Source organism: Haliaeetus albicilla, chromosome 4 (genome assembly GCF_947461875.1).
Source record: "Haliaeetus albicilla chromosome 4, bHalAlb1.1, whole genome shotgun sequence".
In the NCBI taxonomy this organism is placed as follows: Eukaryota; Metazoa; Chordata; class Aves; order Accipitriformes; family Accipitridae; genus Haliaeetus; species Haliaeetus albicilla.
In genome coordinates this window covers 41,696,983-41,723,047 of record NC_091486.1, presented here as the reverse complement: position 1 = coordinate 41,723,047, position 26,065 = coordinate 41,696,983, and the positions used below count along the sequence as shown (strand labels likewise).

At 48.5% G+C, this 26,065-nt stretch overlaps 1 protein-coding gene across 5 annotated transcripts in view; it reads left to right on the top strand.

Annotated features, from left to right (window-relative positions):
* The first annotated feature begins 2,736 nt into the window (after positions 1-2,736).
* Positions 2,737-26,065, top strand: part of MLPH (melanophilin) — a 29,728-nt gene continuing 6,399 nt past the window's right edge. The window contains exons 1-11 of one of the 5 annotated variants that reach the window (XM_069782110.1): positions 2,738-3,207; positions 7,236-7,457; positions 7,679-7,815; positions 9,165-9,203; positions 10,319-10,413; positions 11,459-11,587; positions 13,148-13,250; positions 14,572-14,732; positions 19,307-19,390; positions 21,141-21,332; positions 24,336-24,530. In XM_069782110.1, the coding sequence (XP_069638211.1) occupies positions 3,098-3,207; positions 7,236-7,457; positions 7,679-7,815; positions 9,165-9,203; positions 10,319-10,413; positions 11,459-11,587; positions 13,148-13,250; positions 14,572-14,732; positions 19,307-19,390; positions 21,141-21,332; positions 24,336-24,530 (1,467 nt within the window). In that variant the 5' untranslated portion in view covers positions 2,738-3,097. Of the gene's footprint in view, positions 3,208-7,235; positions 7,458-7,678; positions 7,816-9,164; positions 9,204-10,318; positions 10,414-11,458; positions 11,588-13,054; positions 13,251-14,571; positions 14,733-19,306; positions 19,391-21,140; positions 21,333-24,335; positions 24,531-26,065 lie in introns of all 5 variants that reach the window. The other 4 variants (XM_069782109.1, XM_069782111.1, XM_069782113.1 and 1 more) reach the window with 4 other exon arrangements.

Sequence of the window (26,065 nt, the reverse complement as noted above, 5' to 3'; positions counted from 1 at the left end):
ACCCACTCCCCGAGCATCATTTCAGGAGCTGCTGGTTGTTGCCTGCAAGACCCTGTTTTCCCACCTCTGAGCCTGTGGTCGCACCATGCTGTGCTGCAGTCACCCTGGCATGGCGATCCAATGCAAAGCACTGCTTGTATGAGGTGGAAGCAGCGTAGCGTGTCCTTCTCCTGCATCCCCAAGTGCCATTTGCCATTTGACCATCTGGTTTGGTTGCGGCTGCCTGTATGTGCCAGCACTGGTTTTACATGCAGCGTAGTGGGAACCTTGTGTAGGCACATCTTCCCTCTGTAGCACTTGGGGCAGCTGTTTGGAAAATCAGGTATTATTATACTCAGAGAAATTGTTGTGGGTTTTGGGGTGGGTTTTTTTTGGTTTGGCCAAGCAGGGCTCTCTGCACCTGGAGATGCCAGGCTGAAAATGAAGATGGGGGAGTGAGAGTGTTGCCTGGTTTCACTGGGGTGGCATTTGCTATCTTTAGAGACAACTGAATAGTATCTTCATCCGTTGGTTTTGTTGAACTCTGCTTGTAGAGGATGGGTTTACTCCCAGTTATCAGAAAACCCACTGTAAAATAGATGGCTGGAGAAGGTCCAGGCCACTTCTCCTATATATCAGTTCACAGTTGTCATACAAAAGATTACCAAGAACTGCAAAGATAACAGCTCATGTGAATATTAGTTTTAAAAGAGAGGCCCTGCTTCTGGAAGGGCATGTTTCTCTTAAAGATACCCCAGAGATCCCATTCTTTTGTCATCTGGCAAGACTGAAAATCAGAAATCAAGCCCAAGCTCCATCCATACCTGGTTTCCCAAGAGAGGTTTAGCTTGTAACACTCCTCTCTCCCTTTTTGCCACCCAGGTGCCCGGACCCCCAACTTAACTGGGCTTGAGGTCCGGTTGAGCCTCTGGCTAACAGGGAATGCATAACTCACCTTGTCCTTTGTGTCCCTGCACCTAACTTCCACCCCACGCGTGTGTGGTCACTGCAGGCGCTGGTGAACTTCATATAGTGTCGTCTGGCCCTACAACATGTGGTAGTGTCTGGGTGAGTGGCTCTGGGTTTGTTTGGGTTTTTTTGTTTGGGTTGGGGTTTTTTTTGCATAATTTTATAAGATTTGGGAGCCTTTATTCACGGTTGGATGATGGGGGAAAGGGCTGTGGGCAGGCAGGTTTAATTGTCGTCCTCAAAGCAGAGGATTGCTGGAAGCTGATGGTTGCTGGGTCTGAACCACTACAAAATTCAACAAACTGCTTTGAAAGAGGAGAGAAAAAAAAAAGTTTTTCTTTGCTGGTACATAAACCACTGAGCTGGGGGAGGGGAGTTTCCCTAAAGAGACACAGTTCCCAGGCCAACATAATACTTGACATTTATTCTGTGGACCTGCACCTGGGACATTTCCCACGCAGTGGTTTTCTGGCTAAACCAGCACTTTTTGGGGGGTATTGGCACTGCTGAGCACTTGCATTTTTCACATTTTCATTGCGTAGCAGGCCACATCTTCCTGATTTTATGCAACCTCCTTACCATTTTGGAGAAGAAGATATTTGGATCTGGCCACCGCAAACCCCAGCGTTGGAGCTCCTGGCGTGATTGTACCAACAGGCCCTGGAACAGGGTCTCGTTGTGATGTTAATTAGTATCCATTGACCCGCTCTGCTGTTCAGATGCAGTGGGGCACACACGGGCTCTCAAATACGCTTACATAAGGAACAGCTCAACTGATGTCTGGCTCCTGCCAATAAATTAATTGCTTTTGCCAGGACTGCATCTCTGCTGGAAGAGGAGCTAGAAATCAGTTTCTGGCTTCCAGCAAAGTTCATGTGTCCTGATATCCAAGCTCAACATTGCATCTGTAATTGTCGCCTTTTCTGCACAAAATTCGTCCAAATTTGGATTCAAAATCATTTTCTGGCTCTGTTCATGGAGTTTAATCTAATCTTTCTTTCAAGTGAGTTACCGGGGTAGATAATTCCCTGCACCCATGGGCAAGCACAGTGTCTGAGCAGCAAGGAGGCTAGTCCCACCACGCAGAATAGTTTTCCTCTTCAGTTTTGCTGTCTTGCTCCCTGTGTAGATACCTGTTGGGGAAAAAGGTATGTTTAGTATCAATATTTGCTCTGATGAAGATGAGAAACAGGTTTCTTTTAATATCCAAGGTCCGGGGAATTCCTGCTTAGACACACAGGGAGTGTTTTACTGAGCAAGAGAACAGGTTTGGTAGTTGGATTATTGCAATATATATCCATTTAGGTGTGTGATGTGTTTAGCATTTTTCTTAAAATCCTCTCAAACCATCCTTTCTTGCTAACTGTAAATGAGGGGAGCACTGCGTCCTAATTAAGCTGTTTGCTACAAGCAAAGGTCTGCTTCCCAAATTGCTGTGAGAGCAGTTAGCAAATGCGGGAGGCCAGTCTCTGGTGTGGCTGTACCGGTGGGGGGAAGCCAGATGCTCTTGAATTTTTTCCTTACAAAGCCGTTGGCCGGGGGGCGAAATTGGTTTAACAAGAGCAGACGCAGAAGAAACAGCTGCCGAGCGAGCAGCAGGGGAGCAGAGGCAGGCGGTGGGGCAGGACCCACCGTGATGGATCCGGTCCCCCTGGGTGTGCAGACACAGCTCCTCCCGGGGATGCTCAGCCCCCTCCCAAAAAAACCCCGTGGCCTGCCTTCCCTGGGGAGGCGTTTGAAGGTTGCCTTTGATTCGCACACCCTGCATAAAGCAGGCAGCTCGGCTGAGAGTAAACATCTCCTTCAACCCCAGCCAGGCGGACGAGGTCTGGAGCTGCCTGCAGCTCTGGGCAGGACCCCAGGGGAAGGCAGGGCTGCCCGCCCGGATGGCGAGGAGTCCCCGCAGCCGATAGGCACCGTGCCAGTCTTGCTCACTGCCCGTCTCCGTGAGCAGGCTCGCTCGGCAGTCCGGCTTGCGGTGCTGCCAGGAGCCGGCTGGCCTGCCCGCAGCTCTGCCTCTGCCCGTTTATATGGGCAGCCACGGAGGTGGGGCTGAGCTCTTCCCCCTCCGTCAGCATCCCAGGGTACGGGAGAGTGAGCGCTCGGGGTAGCGAGTAACGGGACCGACTCCAGCCCTCGCCGGGACGAGATGGGGAGGAAGCTGGACCTCTCCAAGCTAACCGATGAAGAGGCCAAGCACGTTTGGGAAGTCGTTCAACGGGACTTTGATCTGCGGAAGAAAGAGGAGGAACGGCTGGAGTGAGTATCTGCTCCGTGGCCCGTGAGGTTGGGTGCAAGCAAACCGTAGCCGCAGATCCCCGTACATCCTGTTGCATATGGGTGGTAGGAATAAAGCGACACGTTGAGATTGCGGGCGAGGAGGAACAGCCAGGACTTCGCTGTTAAAATTAAAGCCAGTGGCTAATAGATTACGTTATCAGCAGCGAGGTGACGCGTTTGGGCTGCAAAGGTGCAAACTGGAGCCGTGCCATTGGCGGCAATGCAGATCGGTGTCACTACGGTAGTTTATGGGGACAAATATCTGGCCCCTGCTCAGGAGATGCCTTTGTGGGGATTGATGCTGGCACGGCTCTCACGGGGAGACCTTACCTTGGAGCAAAGGATGGGATTTGGCTCCCTTGCTGTTATTTCATGTGTTGGTTCTCGTGTGTTTAGGACAGGAGGGGTATTCAGTGATTCAGTGGGTCCTGGGAATCCACAGACTCCTGAAGGATCCTGGAAAAATAACTGAGAGGAGTAGTAAACCTACTGTAGTAGCCTTAAATATGCTCACAGGGGGCCATACTGTCCTGGGAAAGTTTTAGGGGGCCACAGATTGGGAAAAGATTGAAAATCACTGGAGCAGCAAATGAATGTATCTTCTAAGTTCTTATAAACAGGGCATTTGACAGAAGTGCTGTTTAAAAAATGTTCAGATTAGATTAGATTTTGAGCATGAGAAACTTGGGGGTTTAGGCCTTGTTCGCTAACTACGTCAGGCGTTGAACTTAATTTCTTAGCTTTATTTCAAGAAGCTGCAGTGTCCCTGTTCAGGGTCTGGCCAGGTTCTCATTATTATCCCAACAAGATGTCCCACGCTCCCAGGCAGGGTTTGGGCAGTGCTGCACTCCCGCTGAGTCCTCGTACTCTCCTAGCTCTGAATTTTGTGAGCCAGAGATGGTGCTGATGGCACGGCATTGCCAGGAGCTCGTTGGTTCCTCTAGCAGATCCAAAGGGAAAGGTGAGGGGTGAGAGTCATCCTTCGTCATTTGGGATATCTGCATCTGAGCTGTCGAAGCATCCCCCAAAAATTTGCCGTCATGGGTTTCCATGCAAGGCTGTGCAGGAGCCTCTCTGTTTACACCATTAGCCATGAGAAGCTCTCAGTCATATGTTTTTGAACCTCCTGATTAATTTTGCCTAAGAAAACCGAGCCTGTGTGGGAGGCAGAGATAATTCAGTATCATCATCTACTGTCTTCCTCTGCTGGTTGCTCTGAAGTGCAGGACAGAGATCAGACAAGGGTGTTTAAAAAAATTATCACTCTGGAAAGGGTGAATGTCTCCCCTGTGATGGATCTGAGCTCTGCCTGGAGGAAGGAGGTGGGGACCGACGTTGCTGTGCCTGGCAGCAAAGAAGTGGGTGAGGTGAATTCCTTACCTACTTGACCTTGGTGCCAGACTGGCTTATCTGGGCCCACTCTGATGCCCAGGAGGCTCCCAAATTGAGTGCCATGGTATGGAGGTGTAAGATAGGAGGAAGGTCTCAGGACACTTCTACCCAGCTGCTATCTCTTCTCCTAAGCAGCATTCCCTTTGCCCCAGCAGTCATGGCTCTTTTTTTCAGGCTCTTTTTTCATTCTGTCATTTAATCTTGCCCCACAGAGGGGTGGCATTAACCAGTGGTGCCTGTCACTGCCCGAGTCTCTAGCATAGAGCATGTTACCCAGTCCAAGGCCTGGCTGCCTCTCTCCACAAGCTCAGATAAGGCCATACATCAGATATTTCTGTAAAGTCTGGCATAGACCAGACCACCAGTCTAGGAAAGTCTGCCATGTTCCTGCAAGCTGGACATGGAACTACATGAGCATTTTCTGCCTGTAACAAGCTGGGACTTGATGTGACATTACAGGAGACCCTGCAGCCATTCACCCTGCTCCCTGTGCTCTTGCCATCCCCATTTGATTCTCTATTCATTTGCTCTTCTATTCACTGGGCTTGTCTCAACCTGCAAGCCTTGAAGAAATGTTGCCCCCAGCTTGGTCTTTTTCTTCCCTTTCTGCTGCTTCTCTGCATTTTCTTTTTGGCAGAAGCTATTCACCAACAACAGACAAAGGCTTCAGCTGGCCAGAAACTGCATAACCATGCGAGGGTAATGCTTTGCCCGAGAAATTAAATAATGGCCACTTTGTGAGGGCTCTCCCTGCTTCCTTCCATAGACCTCCGTGCCAGCAACTCCCTGTTTTGGGGATGGCTCCCTGTGTCTCTCCTGGAGCTCAGCTGGACTGACCTCGCTGCAGTTTGGCATGCCGCTGATTTATTCTGCCGTGTGCAGAGCAGGGAAAGGGGTGGCTTGTGCTCCTGCTGGTAATAGGAGACAAGAGGCGTGTAGTTCCTGCAGGTTTTAAACTGGTTTGGCTGAGACTTGTCCTTTTGGCAGGTCTCATGGGCGAGGGAGAGGAGGCAAAGGGATCCGACCGGTCTCTGGGAACCAGAAAAAGCAGTCCAGTGAAAGATTGGATCCTGCTGGAAACAGCGTTAGCAGGGGAGTGGAAAAGGAGCACTGAGCACAACCCAAGGGTTTTCTATTTGGGGGTTTGTTTTTAGTAGCCACATATAAATTTACTGCTGAACATTTGCACTGAGTTGTTCAAAACACTGTTAGGATGGTGAATAGCTGAATATAAAAACTAGGTGCCCAGTTCAGTCTTTATACTGATTTCTACATGTCCCAGATCCTCAGTTAATGCAAGTCGGTATCGCTCCTGTGTAACAGCAAACACAGCACAGGCGTGCTGGCAAGAAAAGTCTCCCTGGGAAAAAAAATGAGAGCTGATCCCTAATGTGCAAACTGATTTGGTCAAACAGAGATTAGCTTGATTTACATTCATGCCATTCCCACCACCAGCCACATCACTGCTCCCATGGACCTCCTGCACAGCAGTGCCACACCAGCAAGGCTCTGGCTGTGGTCACCCCAGCGTCAGCCCATCTCCCCAGCAGCTGGGGGACACTGGGAGCATCACCAGAAGCCTTGTGGTCCACATTGTGCTCCTGAAGCAGCCTCCAGACTTGATTGCTTGAGGTTTTTGGCCCAGGCGGACATCTGCTCTGAAGAATGCAGCTTACTAACCCTGCCTAGACAGAAAACAATCTTGTAGGACCTTCCCTACAAGTCAAACATTGCTCTCAACCATAGCCCCAAAGGCAAACATACCTGAGGTAGTGCGTGGTGCAGGGAACAAACAGAAAGCCTTTGGGTAGTGCAGTGGGCCCCCACCAGCTCAGCAAGCATTTTAGCTGGCCCTGGCTGTCGCTGGGGGTTCAGCCCCACACAGGCACCTTCTTGCATGGGGACCTGCTCTAGCAGCCAGATCTGGATAGTGAAGGAAGCCTGTAGTGATGGACTGCCAGGAGAAGGTGCTCTTGGAAAACGTTCCTGTTGGCCGGGCTTTCACAGGACTGTTGTGAGCATCTCCTCCTACTGCTGTCCTGTGAACAGCCAGAACCTCATTGCACATCACTTCTGCCCTTAATAAAAGTCTCCACTGAATTTAGCACTGAAGGACTAGATTAAAACACCTTTTAATACTTTTTAATCTCAGATTGCTTTTTTTGCCTTTTTTTTTTTTTTTCCCTTTTGTTTAACTGAGAATTCCAGAAAGCTTTTAATTCCCAGCTGGACTTCAGGCTCAAACATTATGTTGGGTTGGGATGCAGCCAGAGACTTCAAAAAGAGCTGCTCTCCTGAGATTCCTGGGATTTATGATCAATACCCTGTGAAGCAAACAGGACAATCAAATCTAATCTTAAATTTAATAGCGGCAGATCCTAACGTACAGTAACCTGCCCTGAATCTGGACCGCACTTCTTTGTTCAGCTTATTTAACTTGTGATGTGTTATTTGTTAGATTTGCCCTACAGCTGTTTCCACAAGCTGCGGGACTCAGGATGTTCCCTGGAAAATCATTCTTGAAATGACTGAAGCGTGATGGGGTTTTCCATGTGAGAGTTCACAGTGAAATGCTAAAAAACCCAAGTTCCTGTGTTTTGGAATGTTTTCTGCAGGGAGCTGAAATGCAAGATTGACCAGGAGAGCAACAAGAGAGAGTTCTTGACGAATCAGTCCCACCTCAACGAAACCCACTGCGTCCACTGCCTCCAGCCCTTCAAGTTCCTGCTGAACAGCAAGCGGCAGTGCCTGGACTGCCGCTTCTACACCTGCAAGAACTGCAGCCGCTACAACAAGAAGGAGCAAGGCTGGGTCTGTGATCCCTGCCGCCTCTCCAGGTACCACTCCTGTGATGGAGGCCAAGGGGCAAGGCGAGCCTCAGGGCTTGAGGCTCAAGAAGTCACCCAAAGTCAGCATCCCTTTATGCTGGTTAGAAACCAGTTATGCTGGTTAGAAAACAGGCTGTGTTTTGGTTAAGGGACGGTTTCCGGGTGAGGGTCTGGTCACCATGAGCGTGGCTGGACTGGCTCACCTCTATGTGCATCCTCTCTTTGGGCAGGATCGTGAAGATTGGTTCCCTGGAGTGGTATTACGAACACGTGCGATCCCGTTTCAAGAGGTTTGGAAGTGCCAAAGTGCTGCAGTCCCTCTACGGCAGGCTGCAGCCAGGGCAGGGGGTGAACTCCGCATTTCTAGGTGAGGAGGAGCATCGGGGTTTCTCCTGCCCTGCTGTACACTGGGCATCTGTGCAGCACAGCGTTGGGATGCACCAAGGGAGGAACATCAGCATTGATGCAACTCTGAGTGCCGTGTGGTTTCGAGACCGTTCAAAACATCTTGGGGAGGAAGCAGAGGTTCAGAGTTGTGAGTTCATACTGAGATCACCAGAGCAGATGTTCTTGGTGGATTAGGTTTTTTTCCCTCTGTTAAGATTTAAGTTTTTACCACAGACTTGAGAAGATCTCGTGCTTAGTTTTAGAAGTCTCATGTCCTGCAGTTTCTAAGTATGCAAGAGTTGCAGCTCTTGTTTTTCTTTCTTTTAGTTCCTTTCATCACAGGGGAGAGCTTATGAAATTAAGTTTAACCTGCAGGTCCAAAACATCCAGCTGGCTGGATAAAGCCAGCACTCATTTTTACCCCGTGATCTAATGATTTTTACAGCCAATCTGATGATGCTCTGGCACTGACAAAACTGTATCAAAATTAGTGAGTTACCTGTCACCATAGCTATTTTCTTCAGAGCTTATGGATCTTCAGTATTTCTGATATTGGTCTGATAGTGCATAAACATATGCTGAAAGCTGCTGTTAATACAGTATTATTTACTGAGTAGCTGCTAGTTGACATTCATACAGCTCCTGCACTGCTTTAGCTATTGCCTTTGAAAACCAGTGTGGATTTTATTCCCATCTTGAAGAGCCACAGAAAAGTTTGCACAAATACCATAGCCATGAGCTGATTCAAGTAGTCCAATCATTCTTTTATCCAGACCACTCATGGCAGAAATATCAGAGCATGCAGAGTAGTGGCATTAAATATAAAATTAATGGACTGAGAGACAATTTATGCAGCATTCAGTCTGAAAATGCATCAAACCGTACAGAAGGGACAATCTGAGAGAAAACCAAAGCAAGCGTGAGGATGTCTTTTTCGAAAAGAAATGATTTTGTTGTCATTACTTTCTTAACACCAGTGAATTGGCTTGACCCCTGAGCAAGCAAGTATCTCCTCCTGGGACATATCTCTGGTTGCAGGAGGTACAGCAGAATGATGTGAGACCATTGCATTTTGTGTGGCCTTCTGCTGTTGGCTATGTTGCATCAGGACTGTGGAAGTGGTGACAATAAGCTCTTTGACTTTTAAAAGTCAAGTCCTGTCTCCAAGTGCCTGTTTTGTTCTCTCTATAGAGCCTTTTTTATGATTGTGTCTTGTGATGGCTGGAGAATGAGAACTCCAGTAAACCATAGCTCTGAGGCTTGTTCTCTGCAAGGTACCTGGAGAAAATGTGCTTATTTATTTTTTCCACCATTTTTCTTTTCATTTAGGTCTTCATGACAGAGTTTATAGCCTGCCAGACATTAACAGTAAGTAAAAAAGAGAATTGCAGCATGTGGCTTGCAGTTCAAGAGAGGTTTCCAATGTCTTTTTCTCTTCACACCCTCTGGCTACGGGCACTCCAGCGTGGTTTGGTGTGGCTGGACCAGGGAGGAAGTCTCTCCACCGTGGTGGAGGTGGACCGTAATGCTCATCTCTTGCCCTGCGGTACACCTTGGGGTATCCAAGGGCAGACTCAGATACAACAGGGCTTTTAATTACATGCCAAACTTGAAGCTTGCAAGTACTCATCATTTCAATGCACCTACATCATACATTAAAGCTGGCCTTATTCTTAAGGAATCCACTGAATTTTGGACTTCAGGTTGCGTTCCTTAGGAGCCCTTGCAGGAAAGATTCACTGCACCTTGCCACTTGATAAAGGAAAGAGCATTTTGCCTACCTTGGCTTTGGACTTGGTCTGGCATTTGTTCTGTTCCCAATGTACTGCTGGGCTTGGCAGTGATCTGGGTACAGAGACGGGGACCCAGAAAGGAACAGGTCACTGATAGATAGTGGATCTGGCTCATGGGAACCAGGAACAGTGGAAGCAGAGCCATGTTGGGCTGAGCTGGAGTGCCTTCAAACACTGGAGTCACCCGGGTGGACCCTGGGGTGCTCTCTGAGGTGCAGGTGCACTTTTTCTTCCTGCGGTGGTCACTTCCACCTCTGTGATGGTGCACAGCTGGAAAGGGAAGCAATGAGAGGCCAGCCAAGCTTTTGCAAGATCAAGTGCTAAGAGAGGGTATCTGCAGTGCTGCCTGCAAACTGCACCTTGAAGATCTTCCACCCCAGAGACCTTAAGCTGTGGTCACTGTATGCCAGCTGCAGCAGTGGGGCTACCTTAAGATGCTCCTGTCCCTTTCCCATCCTTTGTCTCCTTCCCTTTACTTGTGCAACCTACTGGCCATGGTGTAATATGCAAAAAATTAAAGAAGAAAAAAAGTTGTGGGAGGTATTTCTAATCTGGACCTTTTCACGCCATATAAGAGGCATGGCCTCACCTACAGGTGCATTGGTGTGACCACCACAGTGGGGACTTACTTCCCCCAGGAACAGGGTGCAGGAGCTGCCCATACACAGTGTGCCGTTGTCTCGCCTCCAGGTGAATGCCAGCTCCTCACCAGCGGTGACATTGGGGATGAAAGTGATGACGAAGATGATGTCCTCCGTGGAGCTGAAGCAGAGTGCTATAGCAGAGTAAGCGTTTTGTTCAGAGGCCCCTTCTGCCTCACTCTGTGCCCTCAGCTGTTGCTGGCCTGCCTTGGGTGGTGGTGGTGGTGGTGGGTTTCTATGCCACGTTCAAAACTGGGCCTTTCTCTCTGTTTTCCTTCTCTGAAATAAACCCCTCTCCCAGTTTGTGTAGAAACAACCAAGTCAGTAAAATCACAAATACTTGTCCTCTGGAAAAAAGACCCACTCTTGACACTAAGGATGTCCCCAATCAATATAAAATTCCCAACTCCCACCCATATAATAAGAACCCACTTGTTTTTTTACTAGAAGAAGAGATACCTGGTAGAGGAGCAAAGCACAGCTAGGTTCGTGAGTATATCCATTTATCTCCTGGGTTTTCCTGGGACTATGTGTACAGATTAAGACAGCTGATGGGAAGTGTATTTGTCCCTGCAGCACGTGTGAAACCTGCCAGTGTGTTTGAAGTGCTGGTACAGTTACATACATGCTGTTACACACATACCATCTCAGCCTGTGGCTACGGGTATGTGCTGCATTTCACACACTTAATCCTTCATTTTGATCTGCTTCTGAAGTCTTAGAGGCTTGTCCAAGCTGCTCCTGCCCCAAGGCAGCTGATGACCTCCCAAATATCCAGGGAGATCTGCCCACAGCATCCTTTTTCTGAAGACAGGGAGATGCATCAGGACTCAAAAGCATCTCCTGGATCTCTCTGAGCTGTAACCTGGTTCAGTTTTCCCATAGTGCCTTTATAAACCAGGAGAGAGCTTCTCACTGTCTGCTCATGGCCATAGTCCCGAGCCAGAGACTGTGGAAATCAGGAACCCACTTTTCCTTGACTCCAGCATAAGCACACGCTGCCCTATATACCTGGCTCCCTGCAAGCAGGACAGCATCAGACCCAAATTTTCTCTGCAAAAAGCAGGAGCCTTGCTTTGGGCTGTGCAAACTCAGGCAAACTAAGGAGACAAGGGCCCTCCCTCCCCCCTTCTCCAAGGTCAACTGTGTTTTATGCTGAGTTTTCCTTTCTTGCACTTCATACGCTAAGATGTGCAAGACAAAGCGCCTGCTGTCTGTCCATCCCTTTGATTTTGAACTGGACTCGGAGTACTCTGCTCAGTCTCGCCGTCAGTCTGTGCAGCTCTCTCCAGCAGCCAGCAGCCCGGATGCTTTTCAGGTACTGTGAGAGTGCTGGGGGGTTCCTTTCCTCTCTTATTCCTCCTCCTTGCTACCTCGTCCTTCAGCTATCAACACCTCCTTCAACTGGTGTTGAGAGGCAATGATGCCAATCCTTGCTCCCCATAGCCCCACTTGCTATCTCTTCTTCCATTTGAAGTCCTTTGCCTCAGGCTGAGTCAGGAGTAGGACATCTGACTGAAGCGAGGATGACTGGTAAGATGAGATAGCAAGAGGTTCTCTGGCCTTCTCCCTGTAGATTTCTTTGCTCTCTGCAGACAGCGGTTTTCTTGTGCTGTCCCAAGGCTATGGGTCACCCTAGTTTCCAGTGACCTTGTGGAGGTTCACTATTCAAGGGACGAAATGAAACCAGACTCTTGTCCCATCATCCCGTCATCCCATCTGGTTTGGGGCTGGTTTTGCCATGTGGTGGCACTGGGGATGTAGTCAGCCGGCAGCTTCATGGGGCACACAGCCTTTGCAAAATTGAAAAGATGAATCCCACAGAGCCAGAGTGATGGCAGCAATGGCACCTGCGGGGTGGGGGGCCCCATCAGTCAGAGGGGAGAACATGGGGACAACAAAAACTGCATGAACACTGGTTATTTCTATGCAGGACACTACATGTGTCAGTGTTGGGAGCTCCTGACCAGGAGCAGGACCCACACACAGCTCTAGCATGAGCAACTGCAGTGAACTGTGCCCCGTGATCCCACCAAGGGCTGGGAGTCAGTCATCCCCACCTTCCAGTTCTGGGGAGGAAAACAGATGGGGCTGCCCTGGATGTGGCAAAAGGCCTTCCAGCCTGAGATGCTTCAGACCAGGATTTTTGGGCTGCTCCTGTCTGCCTTTCCTGTTGAAACTTCACTTTTAAAACATTGAATAGCTCCTTCTTCCTTCTGATGATACTGTGATACTTTAAATTCTACTCCTGGATAGAAGTAGGATGTGCTGAGTTGTGTTACAAAGGGTTTAAGAAAAACAGTCCACACAATTCCACGCAAATTGATAAGAATTTGCCTCAAACAAGTAGATTAATTCTTTCTTTATCTAAGGCCATCTTTATGCATCAGAATTCAACCTGAGTCTAGAGAAGGCTAGCCTCTGTCCAGATCATCTGAATCCGATTTATTGGTTGCAGATTATTTGAGGGGCAGAAGGTGGCTATTGTTTGAATAAGCGAAAGGGCATGGTGTTTCAAAAGACCAGAGCTTTTTGCAGCCTAGCTGAAGGGACTCTGAGCCTAGTTCTTGTAAAAATTAACAGTGCCCCCTGGCAGTGATGAGAAGTATTGCTCAAGGTTCATCAGCAAGGCAAAGAAGTCTTTAAACTGGATTATTAGGAATTGGCATTATAAAAGGTCAATCCATGCATGTATTGGAGGATAAAGCAAGGAGCTGTTGGCGAAGGTCAGGAGAGGCAAGGGGTCCTCACGGGCAGCAGCTCAGCAGCAATCCTCATCTCTCAGTCCTTCCCAGATTTCCCCAACTCAGCTGAAGATGCCTCCCAGAAGGAGTCCAGGATCACAGATGCAGATCTGGTCTTCCACCACGTCTTGCAGGAACAGGGACCGGGTGCAAGCCCTCCAGAGCAGCACTTCAGCACAGAGGTTCGGCTCACCGTCAATTCACGGACAAGGAGCCTGGAAAGAAATGCAAAACCTGGTAGGTGTCTCTGGCCAGGCTCCTCTTGTATCCTTTTGAGGAAAAGTGGCGTAAGACTTGGACCAGAATGAAAATGTCTTTTAATTTTTTTGAACAGCCTCAAAGCCACTAAAAAGATTGAGGGTCAAGACAAAGTATCCATCTGCAAAAGTGATTTTTTTCTCCCGAAATAATCGGCTGAAGTTATTTAGTTGTAATGGGCTGGTCTTGTTCCCAACAAACTCATTTCTCAAAGCCAGAGGGTTGTTCTTAAGGTGTCCATCCCTTTCATATCTATTGGTCTTGTCCAGGGTAGAAACTCGATGCAATCAAATGGATACTATTAGAAACAATGAGATGTGTTTCCTCGGTAGGCAGCAGTAGATGAGTTCAATTCCTTGCCAAAGGATGTTGTGGGTGCAGAAAGTTTAGAGTTTTAAGGGGACTTGAACTGGAGTAAGACTAGACAAGAACTGGAGGCAAGCACTGGGGGTGATTAAGTAGCATCCTTGTAGCTAGGCAGGGTGCACTGGCAGGCTGCAGGATCTGTGATTTTGTGAGTCTGTAAATACCCTAGCAAATGATGGTGCAGCATTTGCCTTTTACTACTAGTGTTTTTCCTGCTGTGATAGTAGAGCCAAGAGGGTTGGATACTGGCTTGTGCACGTGCAGCTGTAGAATATATCCTTCTGGGTCTCCAACTGCTTGGGTGTATTTTCAGGGCACTAGGAAACACTGTGTAAACCTTACACTGTTTAAAGCACTGTTTAAATTCCCACTCTGAACCCCACTGGAGCAACACAGCAGCAGGGCCCTCTGGCTTGTTAATTCCATTTTCTCTCATTTTTTTTGTCTCATTTGAAATTCTCCTTTAAAAAGGAGACTTTCCGCTCTTTTAAATGTTTCATCCTAGACTGGTACCTCTCTATCCTGAGCTAAACATCTTCCAGCACCTGGACAATGCATGAAGGGCAGTGTCCAAACCTGGGCTCCAACAAAATTGGGAAGGCAATAGCAGTTTTTTGTGAGGATCCTGGCTGTTTGGGACATGAGAGAGCAAGGGTGATGCTCCTTGTGCCCACTGCTATCTTAGCAGTGCTCCGTGGGACCCTGCTGAACTAGGTGCTGTGTGGCCACAGCAGGTGGACCTGCAGCATGGTCCAGTGTAGCCATCTTTAACCTTGGTCTTTCTTGCAGAAGCATCTCCTGCCAAAGGATAGAAAGTGTGATCTGGAGAAGTGCCTCATTGTTTGCTTGTCTTAAGGATGGGGCCGATGTCCAGGAAGGAACTCAAGGGTGTTAATCTCTTGTACCTTTGTGCTGAAGCCTTCTCTCTCCAAAGGCAGCCACTGGAACGAGCAGCCCCGGTCCCGGTACTCTGCAGATATGGACACCTCTGATGAGGATGTGAAGGGACCCCAGTTCCCTGCCTACCTGCCCCATCATACAAAACGCCGGAACAGAGCCTCCTCCCAGGAGAACGTCAACCACTCTGGGAATCAGGTACCAAACAGCTGTTGAACCTCTTGTGAGACCAAGTCTGTGGCCAAGCCTCTCTTGCCATAAACCGCGCTTGTTATCCATGCGCTGCAGGATGGTTCAGAGGAGAAGACAAGCAGTGATGGCAAACTGGGGTGCGATCAGGGTAGTGTCCAGCCAGGATGGATGTGGAGCACGAGCAAAAAAGCTAGTGTGCCCTAGGTATCCACACAACTGCCGGCCCTTCTGTGCAGGGGTGGTTTGGTGCCAATGCTTCCCATGTGTGGACCCAAGAGGGAGCAGAGTGGGTCCCAGATCTCCGTAGGCTCGAGATCCCTCGTCCTCTTCAGCTCAGGAACTGAGAAGTTGGGGTTATAGCCACTTCGCATTGTCAGAGCAATACGTCAGGCCTGTGGGATGACCTAGGAGCTGGCTCAGCTAGGTGTCATGTCACGGTTGTGTGGCACCAGCGAGATGAATGCCCAGGCCATGTCCTGTCCTCTGTGTTTTGAGGGACCTGTCAAGGTGGTCATGAAAAGGGAGCAGGACTGAGACCTGGGAAGGTGCATTTAAGGCTCCTTCATTCATTAAGATGAGGGAGGATAGACATATCTCTGCCCTTTTAGGATGGTGCAGAAGTACACTGGAGCTCTGTGCTTCCTCTCCCAGGTCCTCCTTCCAGCCCTTCCACTTTTGCAGTCATGGCAAAAAGAAAATCAGGCTTTGCTCTGCCCATGCTGCTGTCACAGTAACAAGCCTGCCTTTGTTGCTGTTAATTTCCCAGCTTGTTCTTATTAATCTACTAGTTACCTATGGTTTTCCGTCCCCAAAAAGGCTTTCTTCAATTGAATGTGCTGGTGCTTTATGATCAGACGGAGGTTTGGAGAGATGTTTAATAATCATCAAGATCCTTTTCTTCCTTTGCAGCGTGTAGCGTTCCTGCCCCTGTAGGACTGGGTCAGGACGACCTGTCATGTATCTCTCCTGAATGATGATAATAGGGGGAAACAGTCTAGAGAAGGGTATCAAAAAGGCTGAGGGTTTGTGTTTTAATTGTCAAGCAAGGACCTGCAGTTCCCTATGCCACCTTTGCAAATGGTGGGCGGTGAGAATGGTAAAGCATCTCTCGGACCTCTTGAGCAGCAAAATTCAGGGTAGTGTTTGGCTACAGATACACAGGGAGAGCCAGCTGCCAGTCTCTGCTCACAGCTGGTAATTTTTGCATGTCCTGGACCCCTCTTTGGGTAATCGGTGGGGGAATCTGTAACCACAACCATCCCTCGGCACCACACTTCATGTGCCTGTGTAGGGAAACCTTTCCTTTGCCTTTTACTTCTCCCGGCACAGGTTTTATTTAGTAAATGCCATTCCTTTTTCAGTCAACAGTAAATGGAAGGACCCTGGACTAGGCGTCCTTAATGAGGCCATGGTACATTAGGCATGAAATGTGCACCGTGCTTTGCAGTGGGGAAACGGGACCAAATTCCTACCAGTGCTTCAGATTACTTCCTCCATCAGCTGGGCAAGCTCTCACTTCAGGGTGGTCTAGTGTGCTTTGTGGTTTGCTGTGTCACACCAGTACAAAGACTGCTGTGGAGCCTTGTCACTCTAGCTGTTATGAGACACCTTCTCGCTCCCAATTTAAGCCCATTTGCTCTTATGCCAACATTGTTCATTAGCTTAAATAGCTCTTCATCCTTCCTGCCCTTTGTGCTGCTGATGGGTTTACAGCTAGCAACCACCCTCCTGCAGAGCCTTCTCCTCGACCAGCAGGAAGAGACCTGGCTCTGTGCTGGACCATTAACTTCAGAATGATGCACACGTGCATCACTGTTGCCATTGGCCAAGGAGAGGCCAGGTACAAGCCCAAAGAAGAGAGAAGGTGAGAACAACCAGGTTTCGGTGGTAGCCAGCTCTGTATGGCAGAGCTGGAAGAGGTTCAGAAGAGGCTGGTGTCCATCCTCTCATTCTTAAGTTGGAGGAGATGGAGGGGCTGAGGCTGGCAGGAGGGCAGAGACAGGCCATGAGGGATTTGGGACAGCAAGCAGCAAACTGCATTGTCCTGAGCAGCAAAGCAGGGGCTCTTGAGCTGCTAACAGGCACTTCCAGGGTATGTCATGTAGCTATCATCAGGACTTCTGGGGTATCCCAGCCCCTCATGGGACATCCCAGGGGACAGCAAAGATGGCTGAGTACAAGTGGTCATCCTGGCACTGCACTTCTCAGAGGCTGTGCCCTTTGGCGTTTCAAGATGTTGGCCTGTGGGTGTAGGGTCCAGAAGCATGTTTGTTAATCCCCGTTAACCCTGTATAGAATCCCATAGCCTGCCTTCAAAAGCAATGTTTTCCTGGTAGGCACCTTATTGGCATCTGAAGGTTTCAAGAGGTGGAGGGCTCAGCTCTTTGCCCTGCATCACTTTGACCCCACAGATGAAAACCCTCTTTCCTAAAACTGCCTTAGGTGCAAGTTAGTAAAAAAATGTTTTATCTGAAAATCGCTTTTGCTTTAATTCTGGAGAGGATGCACTGTTCATTCCCAAACACAAGAAACTTAACTTTTCCAGTAACAAAAGCAGAGGCTGTTCCCTAGTCCTGTGACTCCAGGAGCTGAAAATGCAAGAACAAAATTAAAAAAAAACCCAGCTATTAAAAAAAGCTCTTAAACCTGAAGAGACATGAAAGAAGCCCTGAACTGGTAACTGTGCAGGTCTTTGCCTTCAGGTCTTTAGAAGCCAAGTAGGAACAGGACCAAGCCACAAGGAATAGTGCCAATTTACCCAGTTTCTCCCCAAAAGTCATTCTGTTGTACCTCAAGGGAGCTCAGTTGTTCTGGATTCCCAAAACTTTGATGCTGTCTGGCTCTTCTTCTTTACATAAAGCTTCTGTTAGAGATCTTGGGTATTTGAGAGACTGGAGGCGGCACCTCTGCTAGAGTAACCTGTCTTCCCTCCCCAGCAGCAAGTGATAGTTTGCCCTAACTGATGCCCTCCTTATGGGTTGTGTTTCAAGTTTCTTCACTTTAAATGTTTCAATATAGGGCACCGTTTGCCAGTTCTTTGTCATGCAGAGAGCAGTGCAGGGCAGTCCAGCCCCTGATGGGGATGCACCCTAATGGGGTGACCACCATGCATTAAAACCAGCCTTGCTTGGGAAGGACAAAGAAAGCAAGCTTTTCAGCTCCTATCCTTGTAGCCCATCAACAGCAGACTGTGCATTATGCTCTGACCTCTCCCAGCCTCTGCATTATGGAGACAGGGTAGTGCCGGTGCTTGGTTCATCACCATCTCTTCCTCTGAAGCTGATGGCCCATCACAGACTTCTCATTGTCACCAGGGGCCATGCAAGAGTCAGGCCTTAGACAGGACTGAGAAACCACTTAGAGATGGATTGGATTGCTTCCTGCCTGTGGGTTTAATGCTGCTTAAAGATGCATTCAGTTCGGGATGGTAATTACAGCACTCTACTCTCCAGAGTGTCAGGTTTTTGTATTCATCTTCCCTTAAGCAGACGCAATCTCTCCAAGCTGTTGAGAGTATCTAATTAATCAAACGCTAGCAAGCACAAAAACTAAGTGAGAGGATGGAAATGTCATAAAAAGAAAGCCAAGCCCTCACATCTCTTTGTTACTGCATTTACTTACTCCATTTGCTGCTCATTCCCCTTTGAATGGGAGGCAGCCACTCAGAACAGCAGTGATGTGGGAGGTAGTGTTATTAAATGGGAAATATTCCTCAGCATTTGTGTTTTATTTGTTTGGATCAAAGGAGAAAGACTTTTTTTAAAAAAAAAAAAAAAGAAAGCAAAACTTCAGTTTCTAAAAGGGACAAATAAAAGCTTCCTTTAATGTTTTCAGTGATTTAACCACAAAAGTTTGTCTTGGCTCTTGAGCATAGAAAGTAACTTCTCTTTGATTTTCAGGATTTTGTCTGTCTTTCTCTTCTCTACTCTTCTCTCCATGCCCCTCTTTTTAGTTGAAAGAGTGAGGGAGGAAGGAGGGGCAAGCATCTTGGTAAATCAATGCATGGAGAAGTCAGAAAATTTCAAAGTGTTTTGGGGAAAACTTTCAAGTTTAGTTGTATATCTATTTAGTTTTTCATGGGAAATTCTTACTTTCTCCCCTCTTCCTTTCCAGTGCTGTACTGGCAGTGGGGTGATGGGGTAGTAGCTGCTTGAAAAACACGTTAGTAGGAACTGAAAATTGATGTTGACTTGAATTTGGGGCAGCATGCAAGATAGTTGTCTACGTTACAGCCTGATGCTTTTGTCTGGACAAGGGACTCAACGGGGCCAGTGATGTGGTTTTATGTTCACTGCACCAAAGCTACCGATGCTTTGGGAGGAATTGCGATGTGCTGGGTACTTACTCAGCATCATTTTGAGTTTTCCAGATTCAAAGAGAGGCTGTACACCTCCTGCGGCTCATTGACATATCCAGGGCCATTTTTTAAAGACATTATTTTTTAATGTCTTTTAACTCAGCTCCTGGTGGTGGTGTCTTGCTGCTTGCTTTCTTCTGCTGGTTGCACCGTTTTCTCACTGTCCTGGCAGCAGGGGCCGGTCTGTTCTCTACTCCTTTTCTCTCTTTCTCCTTTCCTGTAGATTCATGAGCTCAACAAACGCATGTCCGCAATCGAACGCATGCTGAACCGCTTGGAGGAAAAAATTCTGGTGCGCTCTGATGAGGTAACCGGGAAAAGCTGGGGCATTCTCAACAGGGAGAGAGCGTGGGCTGCGGTGGTTCCTTCCCCTTGGAGGGGCTTCTCTGAAACTGCCAGCATTGCAGAGGGAAAGACGGAGAGACAAAATTACTCAGGTTGTTTGATTTTAATCCTGTGTTTTGGCCTTGGAGGCTCTTCTCTAGTTGCAGGTGATGGAGTGCCTTAGAAAACATTGCATGGCAGGACAGAAACAGAAGTGACTTTAACCCATGGCATTTAGGCCCCCGTGCAACGTAGTGCCTCCCCTGCCCCTTCTGCACAAGGAAAATTGGGTTTCAGGTTGATACTCTATGAAATGCTAATTTCGGGAGTATTGTTAAGTGGGTGTTGGTACATCCACAGAGCTGTGACAGCTCATTTGAAATCATGGGAGACTCAATTAGTGCATATGAGGAAGTCACCTGGTTATTGTGAATAGGAGAGCTGAGTCAAAAAGGATTTCTGTATCACTTCTGAGCTGCCCTTGTCCTACCATGCCATCAAGCTTGGAAGAAAACAGCTAAATTAAGTTAAAGCTGGGCAGTGATGTAAAATCTGTGAATACTTAGGTTGCTTAACATTGATTTTGGGTTTCTAATTTTAGACTATGTGCTCTTATTTTCCTTCATGTGAATCCATCACCATGAGCTGCTCTGGCAGCTGATGGCTTGGTAGAATGGACAGTGATAATTACAGAGAAGTCCCCTAGGCATAGGTGAAATAATGCAATTTCTTCTTTTTTCTAAAATTCGTAATGGGGATGGCCATGTTTTTAATCATTCAGTGTTTCTGTCAGTAAATCTGACCAAGGGAGCTTTATTCCCATGTCTAGGGCAGATCGGAGTAGAGGCAATGGGTCTAAACTGCTGTGGGACAGGTTGAGGTTAACTATTAAGCAAAGCTTTCCAGCAGAGCCAGGGAATAGGTTGCCTGGGAGAAAGATTGCCTGCTGTGGATGCCATTATTCAAGGTCATTAAGAACAGCTTAGACAAAAACCCACCAGGTATGACACAGATAATTGTATTCCCATCTTAACGCAAGGGACAGTGAGTTCAGTAACTCCTGGAAATCCCTTCCAGTGCCTGGGAGTTTAATAGGATTCTTCTCCAGGTACCATGAATCGCACCTAATAACAGGACTGGGTGGGAATATGCTGTCTATCCTACAGGAAAATTTGCTGCATGTTTTCTCATTGCAAAAAAGATTACCTAGAGGCTCCGAAAGCTGCCTCGGGGAGCAGTAGTTCACATGGCTGCTTCTCTCACCCTGGTGGACCATGTCTTTGGGTCGCTGTGATCTCTGCCCTCAGAGCCACCAGCCGTGCCATGGTTCCTAATGAAAATGCAGTGATTTTTGACCCCAAATCCGCCATGCACACCTTTTTAAGGGGGGGGGAAAGGCAGTTTTCCACAGGGAAAAACAAGCAAGTTCTGAGTGGGGCGGGGGGAGGGGCACGGAATGGGAATGGAGGTTTTTTAGATCAGGGGTTTGTATTCCTCAGCATGGAGCTGGAGCGCATTTCACTGGGCTCTGCTGCTCTCCTGGGCAGTCTGACCGTCCCTTGTGAAAATGGGTGTGGAGAGGGGCCTCAAAGTCCCCTTTGCAAAAATCCATCTGTGGTTGCACTCCTTGAGCTCCTCCACTGGCCCGTCTTGGTGAGTATGTCTGGACCTGGGCATGCTTCATTGTCCACCACAGGAGACTCTTACACAACTCTCTTCTTCTGCCCCTTCAGTCTCCAGCCCCAGAGTCCCAACTTGATCCCGATGCTGAGGAGGAGGAGTTGAAGAGGAAGCTGGAGGAGTTAGCCAGCAACATCAGTGACAAAGAAGTCTCTTCTGAAGAAGAGGAGCATGAAGAAAAGAAGAGAGCAAAGAAACCAGAGATGAGTTCCTCCAGTGATGACATGGCCAGAGATGCTCGAAAGGTAATCTGTGTTCTCCCACCCACACCGTTTTAGGTTCCATCTGCGGTTCCTTCTGCTCTTGGTGGTTTATGGCTTACACCGTGATAATGCAACTCTTCTTCTGTCCCACACCTCCACCTTGATGCCTCCCAGGGCTGTGGTGTGTCTGACTTAGCTGCCTGCTTTAACAGAGTGTCAAGGGATAGGGAAGTCCCAGGGTGTTAGATCTGGACTTTTCTCCCTGTAGGCTTTCCCAGCCTCATCCAAGAGTCAAAAGCAAAGTCTCTTAGAGGTCTTGCAGGCTACTGCCTGTCGTGGAGAGGTACACTACCTCCACACCTATTTAGAAGAGTGGTCTCAGGATCTGGATGTCATTATGGAGAAGAGGGTCCTGGGGTGGGAGAAGAGCTTGATGATGATTTAGTACTAGCAGCCTTTGTCAGGCACCTTCTACAGCCTGAAGTGTCTCTTCCAGACCTGTCAGTGCTCCTGAGTTCCAAAATCCCTGGCCCCTCTTCCACTCTGCTAGGTCAGCATCTCCTGTACTTACAGCACTGTGCTGGCTCCTGACCCCTACCCAGTGGTGGGTGACCAGTGGGAACATGAGTCAGGGAGAGGAGGAGGGATCACAGCATCTATGCAGCCCTGTTCCCATCACCCCAGAGGGTCCCTCACCCCCATGGCTCTGATTTATCCCTCTGCCTGCTGGGTACATTTCAGGGATCTTCTTTCCCCACATGTATCCCCACGGCAGGGCTGGAGAGGCATTCATTTATGTGCAGCCTTGCAGGGGAGAATTGCTTCCCTGGCTGGAGAGCAAGAGCAGACAGAAGCACTGGACCGCTTCCCCCTCACTCACCTGGCAGGCAGTAGCACTGGGTGACAGCATTGGGGATGACCAACCGATGACAGCCCAGGTGACTCAGAAAGAAAGGGAGATCTTGTGTGTCTACAGTTGTGCAGAGCCTCCCGAGATGGTCCATTAGCACAAAATGGAGAGGTCAGCATTCCTTGTTGGGTCTCTAATGGTTTATTTGTACATCCCCTCCCTTCTGCCTTGGCAGTGCATGGGCTACGTGTGCCTTTGCTCTGACACATCAGTCACTGGCGAGTGTGGCAAAGGAAGCGAGTGGGGGCCGTGCTGCCCCTCTCCTCTCCTGCAAAGCTCCTTTCATCCGAAGTTGCAGAGACTTTTGTGGTGCCGCAAGGCCTCTCTCCAATATGCTTTTGTTCCTCAGCCTCGCAAGGCAAAACCTGGCTGCTGCTGGGCTTGGAGAGTGTGGCTGCGTGTACTGCATGTGGTGCACATAATAAGTCTGTCTCAGTTATGAGTCTCCACATGGCTCTACATAAAATTTCAGGATTAGAGCAAGCAACTGTTCCCAGGATGGCTTCCTTCACAGTTTTGGGTACTGGTTGCTGCGTTCTTACCGACACTGGATCAGCGGTGCGCTGCATCCATACCGAAAGCCTCCTTTACTGCTTCATTTTTCCTAAAAGCTACTTCTAGATGATTGCTGCAGCTAGACTTCACTACCACTCATCAGTCAAATAATGTGCAACTTCTTAGTAACAATTTCCAGTTAACTGCAGCACAGAGGATAAGTTAACTTGGTTTGGTGAGTTACCACTTAACTCCTGTGTGAGCTGCTGATTTGCAGCAGACAGAAGCTCAACCCCTGATCTGGACTCAGGAATAGGGAGACGTTAGTGAGGTATCAATGTAAGCTTCTTCATTCTTATAAAACGAAGCCCAGATTCTCCAGATGTGCTACTTTCTTTGACCAAAACCCAGCTATGAAGCAGGGAGGATACAGACACGGTTGTTGTCTCTCAGTGGAGTCATGCAGGCAGGTAACACAGAAGCTATATGACAGCTCCTAAGACAAGAGAGACCCAGTGGGGTTGCAACAGCTCAAGCAGAACCAAATCTGAGAAGTGAAACAAAATTCAGCTTTTTTGCTTTGTGGTAATACTCAAATACCTCCATGCAGTTTTGAGTTAGAAATGCCTGCAGCGATGTAAATGGACAAGACTTGGTTAAAGGCTATGTCAGTGTGGATTTTTTAACAGCAATTTTCCTTATACCAGATCCAGGCTTGGATTTTGCATAATTCTGAGTTTGTTTTTATGCAAGTCTTCTCTCCAGTCACAAGGAAGTCTTCTAACCGAGGAACACTGTGATGAAAGCAGATGCTCCTAATGGAAAATGTGAAAAAACTCTGCTGTACCATGAAGGCACCATAAAATGATAAAAATATCAGCTGGACTGAGTTAGCTGTTTCTCTGCAGGACGGCTCACCTGGAAATATGTGCAGTTGTAAACACAACTGTTTGTCGCCAGTGCATATATCACCCCCATCTCCTTGGTTTCTAGGGAATTATCAGTTGAGAGAGAGATTATGAGTTTCTTCAGTCTATTTTTACATGTGCTGAGTGCCTTATTAACTGAAACGCAGCACTTACAAGCATTATTGCCATCAGTGCTCCTTGGGGTGGGAAGAGAGGACATTAGTTCCAAGATCTGGCAGCGTGGCAATACAATAATTTTATAGGTGTTTTGGGGCGGCGGGGGGGGGTTTGCCACAAACTTAAGGAGTTATTTGCATCCATGCTTAGGCCTGCTGAAGTGTAAAGCAATATGCTGCAATTAGATCTTAACTGCTGAGTAACTGAGTGGCCTTCAGGTGGCCAGGTGCTGCTGCTGTCAGACAGCTCCAGTGGCACAGCTTCCAGCAACCTCTTTTACGAGGCTTTTGAGATTACTTCTTTTGTAACAGCCATCCTCCAGAAAGCACGGGCTGAGATCAAAGCCCTGCTTTAGCCACGCATCCGTCTCCAGTGGAAAGCCCTTCAGGAATAGTGTAAGCCCTTTAATTATTGCTTCTCCATCTTTCTACAGCTCCTGAGGGTCTGATGCCCTTTTCACCCCTGACTTGGGCTGGTTTGTACACCATGTTAAAATAACGTCCTTATTTTTTCCCCCCTCCCACCCTGTGCTTTGGCTGTGCCGGGCATTCGCAGAGGTCATCGGCTCAGGCTTTGAGTGAAATCACGGCCAAAGTACTGAGAGCCATAAATGCCACGGAGAAAGCAGTGTGTGAGTCGTTGCATGGAGAGAGCCAGTGCAACGGCAGCTGTGCCCTACCTGCTGGGCAGCTTCTCAGCCTGGGAGATGGGAAAGAGGTGGCCGAAGTGTACCGTGAGCTTGAAGAAAATGTAAGGTTCACGAGAGCTTTCTGCAAGTAGGGAGGGTATCGGGGGTGGGAGGGAATACAGAGGAAACCTCCCAAAATTTCTTGTTAGCGGGTAGGTCAGCATTAAAAGGATGGGCACCACAGAGGGATTAAAGAGTCTGGTCTTGTCCCATGGTGGCCAGGGCTGTCTTATGATGGAGGTGGCACAACAGGAAGTGCAGATGCTCTGTCTTGTGGCTTCCCTTGCCTCAGTTCCTGGTTCCCCCTGGGTGAGTGCAAGGGAGAGAGGATGAGCGCGGTCCCCAGCTTGCTGTAGTGTTGCTTTGCTGGACTTTGGCAGTCCTGTGCTCCAGCTGTAGCAAAAGCTTTTGTCCTGCTTCTCTTTGGTTCCTCCCCAGCACTGCATTTCAGCAAGGTTTTTACAAATGAGGGTAGCATGACCTATCTGTTTGCTAAGGCTGACTTGTGCCTGGGGCTGATGGCCTTGTACAGGTGATAAGTTTACATCTGGAGCATAATCCCCTGCTAGGTTTGTGTGACACTGTGAAGCACTGACAATTTTTTTAGCCACTGTAAACCTGTATGAATCGATTCCCCATGGGAAATGGATTGCATCCGCAGTGCCATTTACCAAGCTCCAAAGAAACAGTTCAAAGATGGGGTGAAGAGTCACATCTCCATCTGGGTGGTCAGATTTCGCTGTCAGAAACATCCTGCAATGGGGAGCAGGGTTTTATAACACACTCTGTGGTTTGTCTTTCATTGGGGAAAGCTTATACATAAAAGCAGGGAGCTGCTGGGAGCAGAGTGTGCTCAGAAACTGTACCACCTGGCTGGTTTCTGGCCAGATGCAACATCCCAGGGCAAGAGGGGCAGCTGTATGAAGGTTTTGAGGTTCCCCCTCTCCTGGGAGAGAGGATAGGGCTGGGAAGGATGTGAACTTTGGGCTTAGCGCTGCTGCCGTCAGCGGCGGGGCAGGGGCAAGGCGGTGGGTAGATGATGGCCCTGGAAGGTGCGTTGCTCATCCTGCCATTCCCTCAGGGGCCCCGGCTGAGTCAGGGCTGGCTCACCACTCTGCTCTCCGAGGGATGCCACTGCCTCCAAGGGCTCTGGGAGAGTTTGATGGCCCAACGACAAACTGTGTCCCTGTGACTCACAGGTTGAGAAGCTTCACCTGCAGCACCCGCAAACAATTGCAATCTGTTATGGCCTCAGGTTTTGCACTGGGATGGGTGGGACCTATGGGACATGGGGTGTGTTGCTGTGATTTGGGTGGATGCTCAGTACTTCAGTGTATGCAGGGGGCTTGTGCCAGGCAGCTGTGCGCAATACCCAGCCCAGGAAAATTGTAGGCACAGGTATTCCATTAGCAGTACCAAGATTTTGGGATCAGTCAGCAAAACAGTGGCCACAACCCATCTGATCATCTGATGTGATTGCATACCAACATATTAATGTTTCCTAAATTGCCTTACTTGGACTTACATTCTTGTAGTAGCCCGGGAGGAAGCAAGTGACAGTAAAACCAGTGCGTTTATTGGGATAGGTCCTCTTACC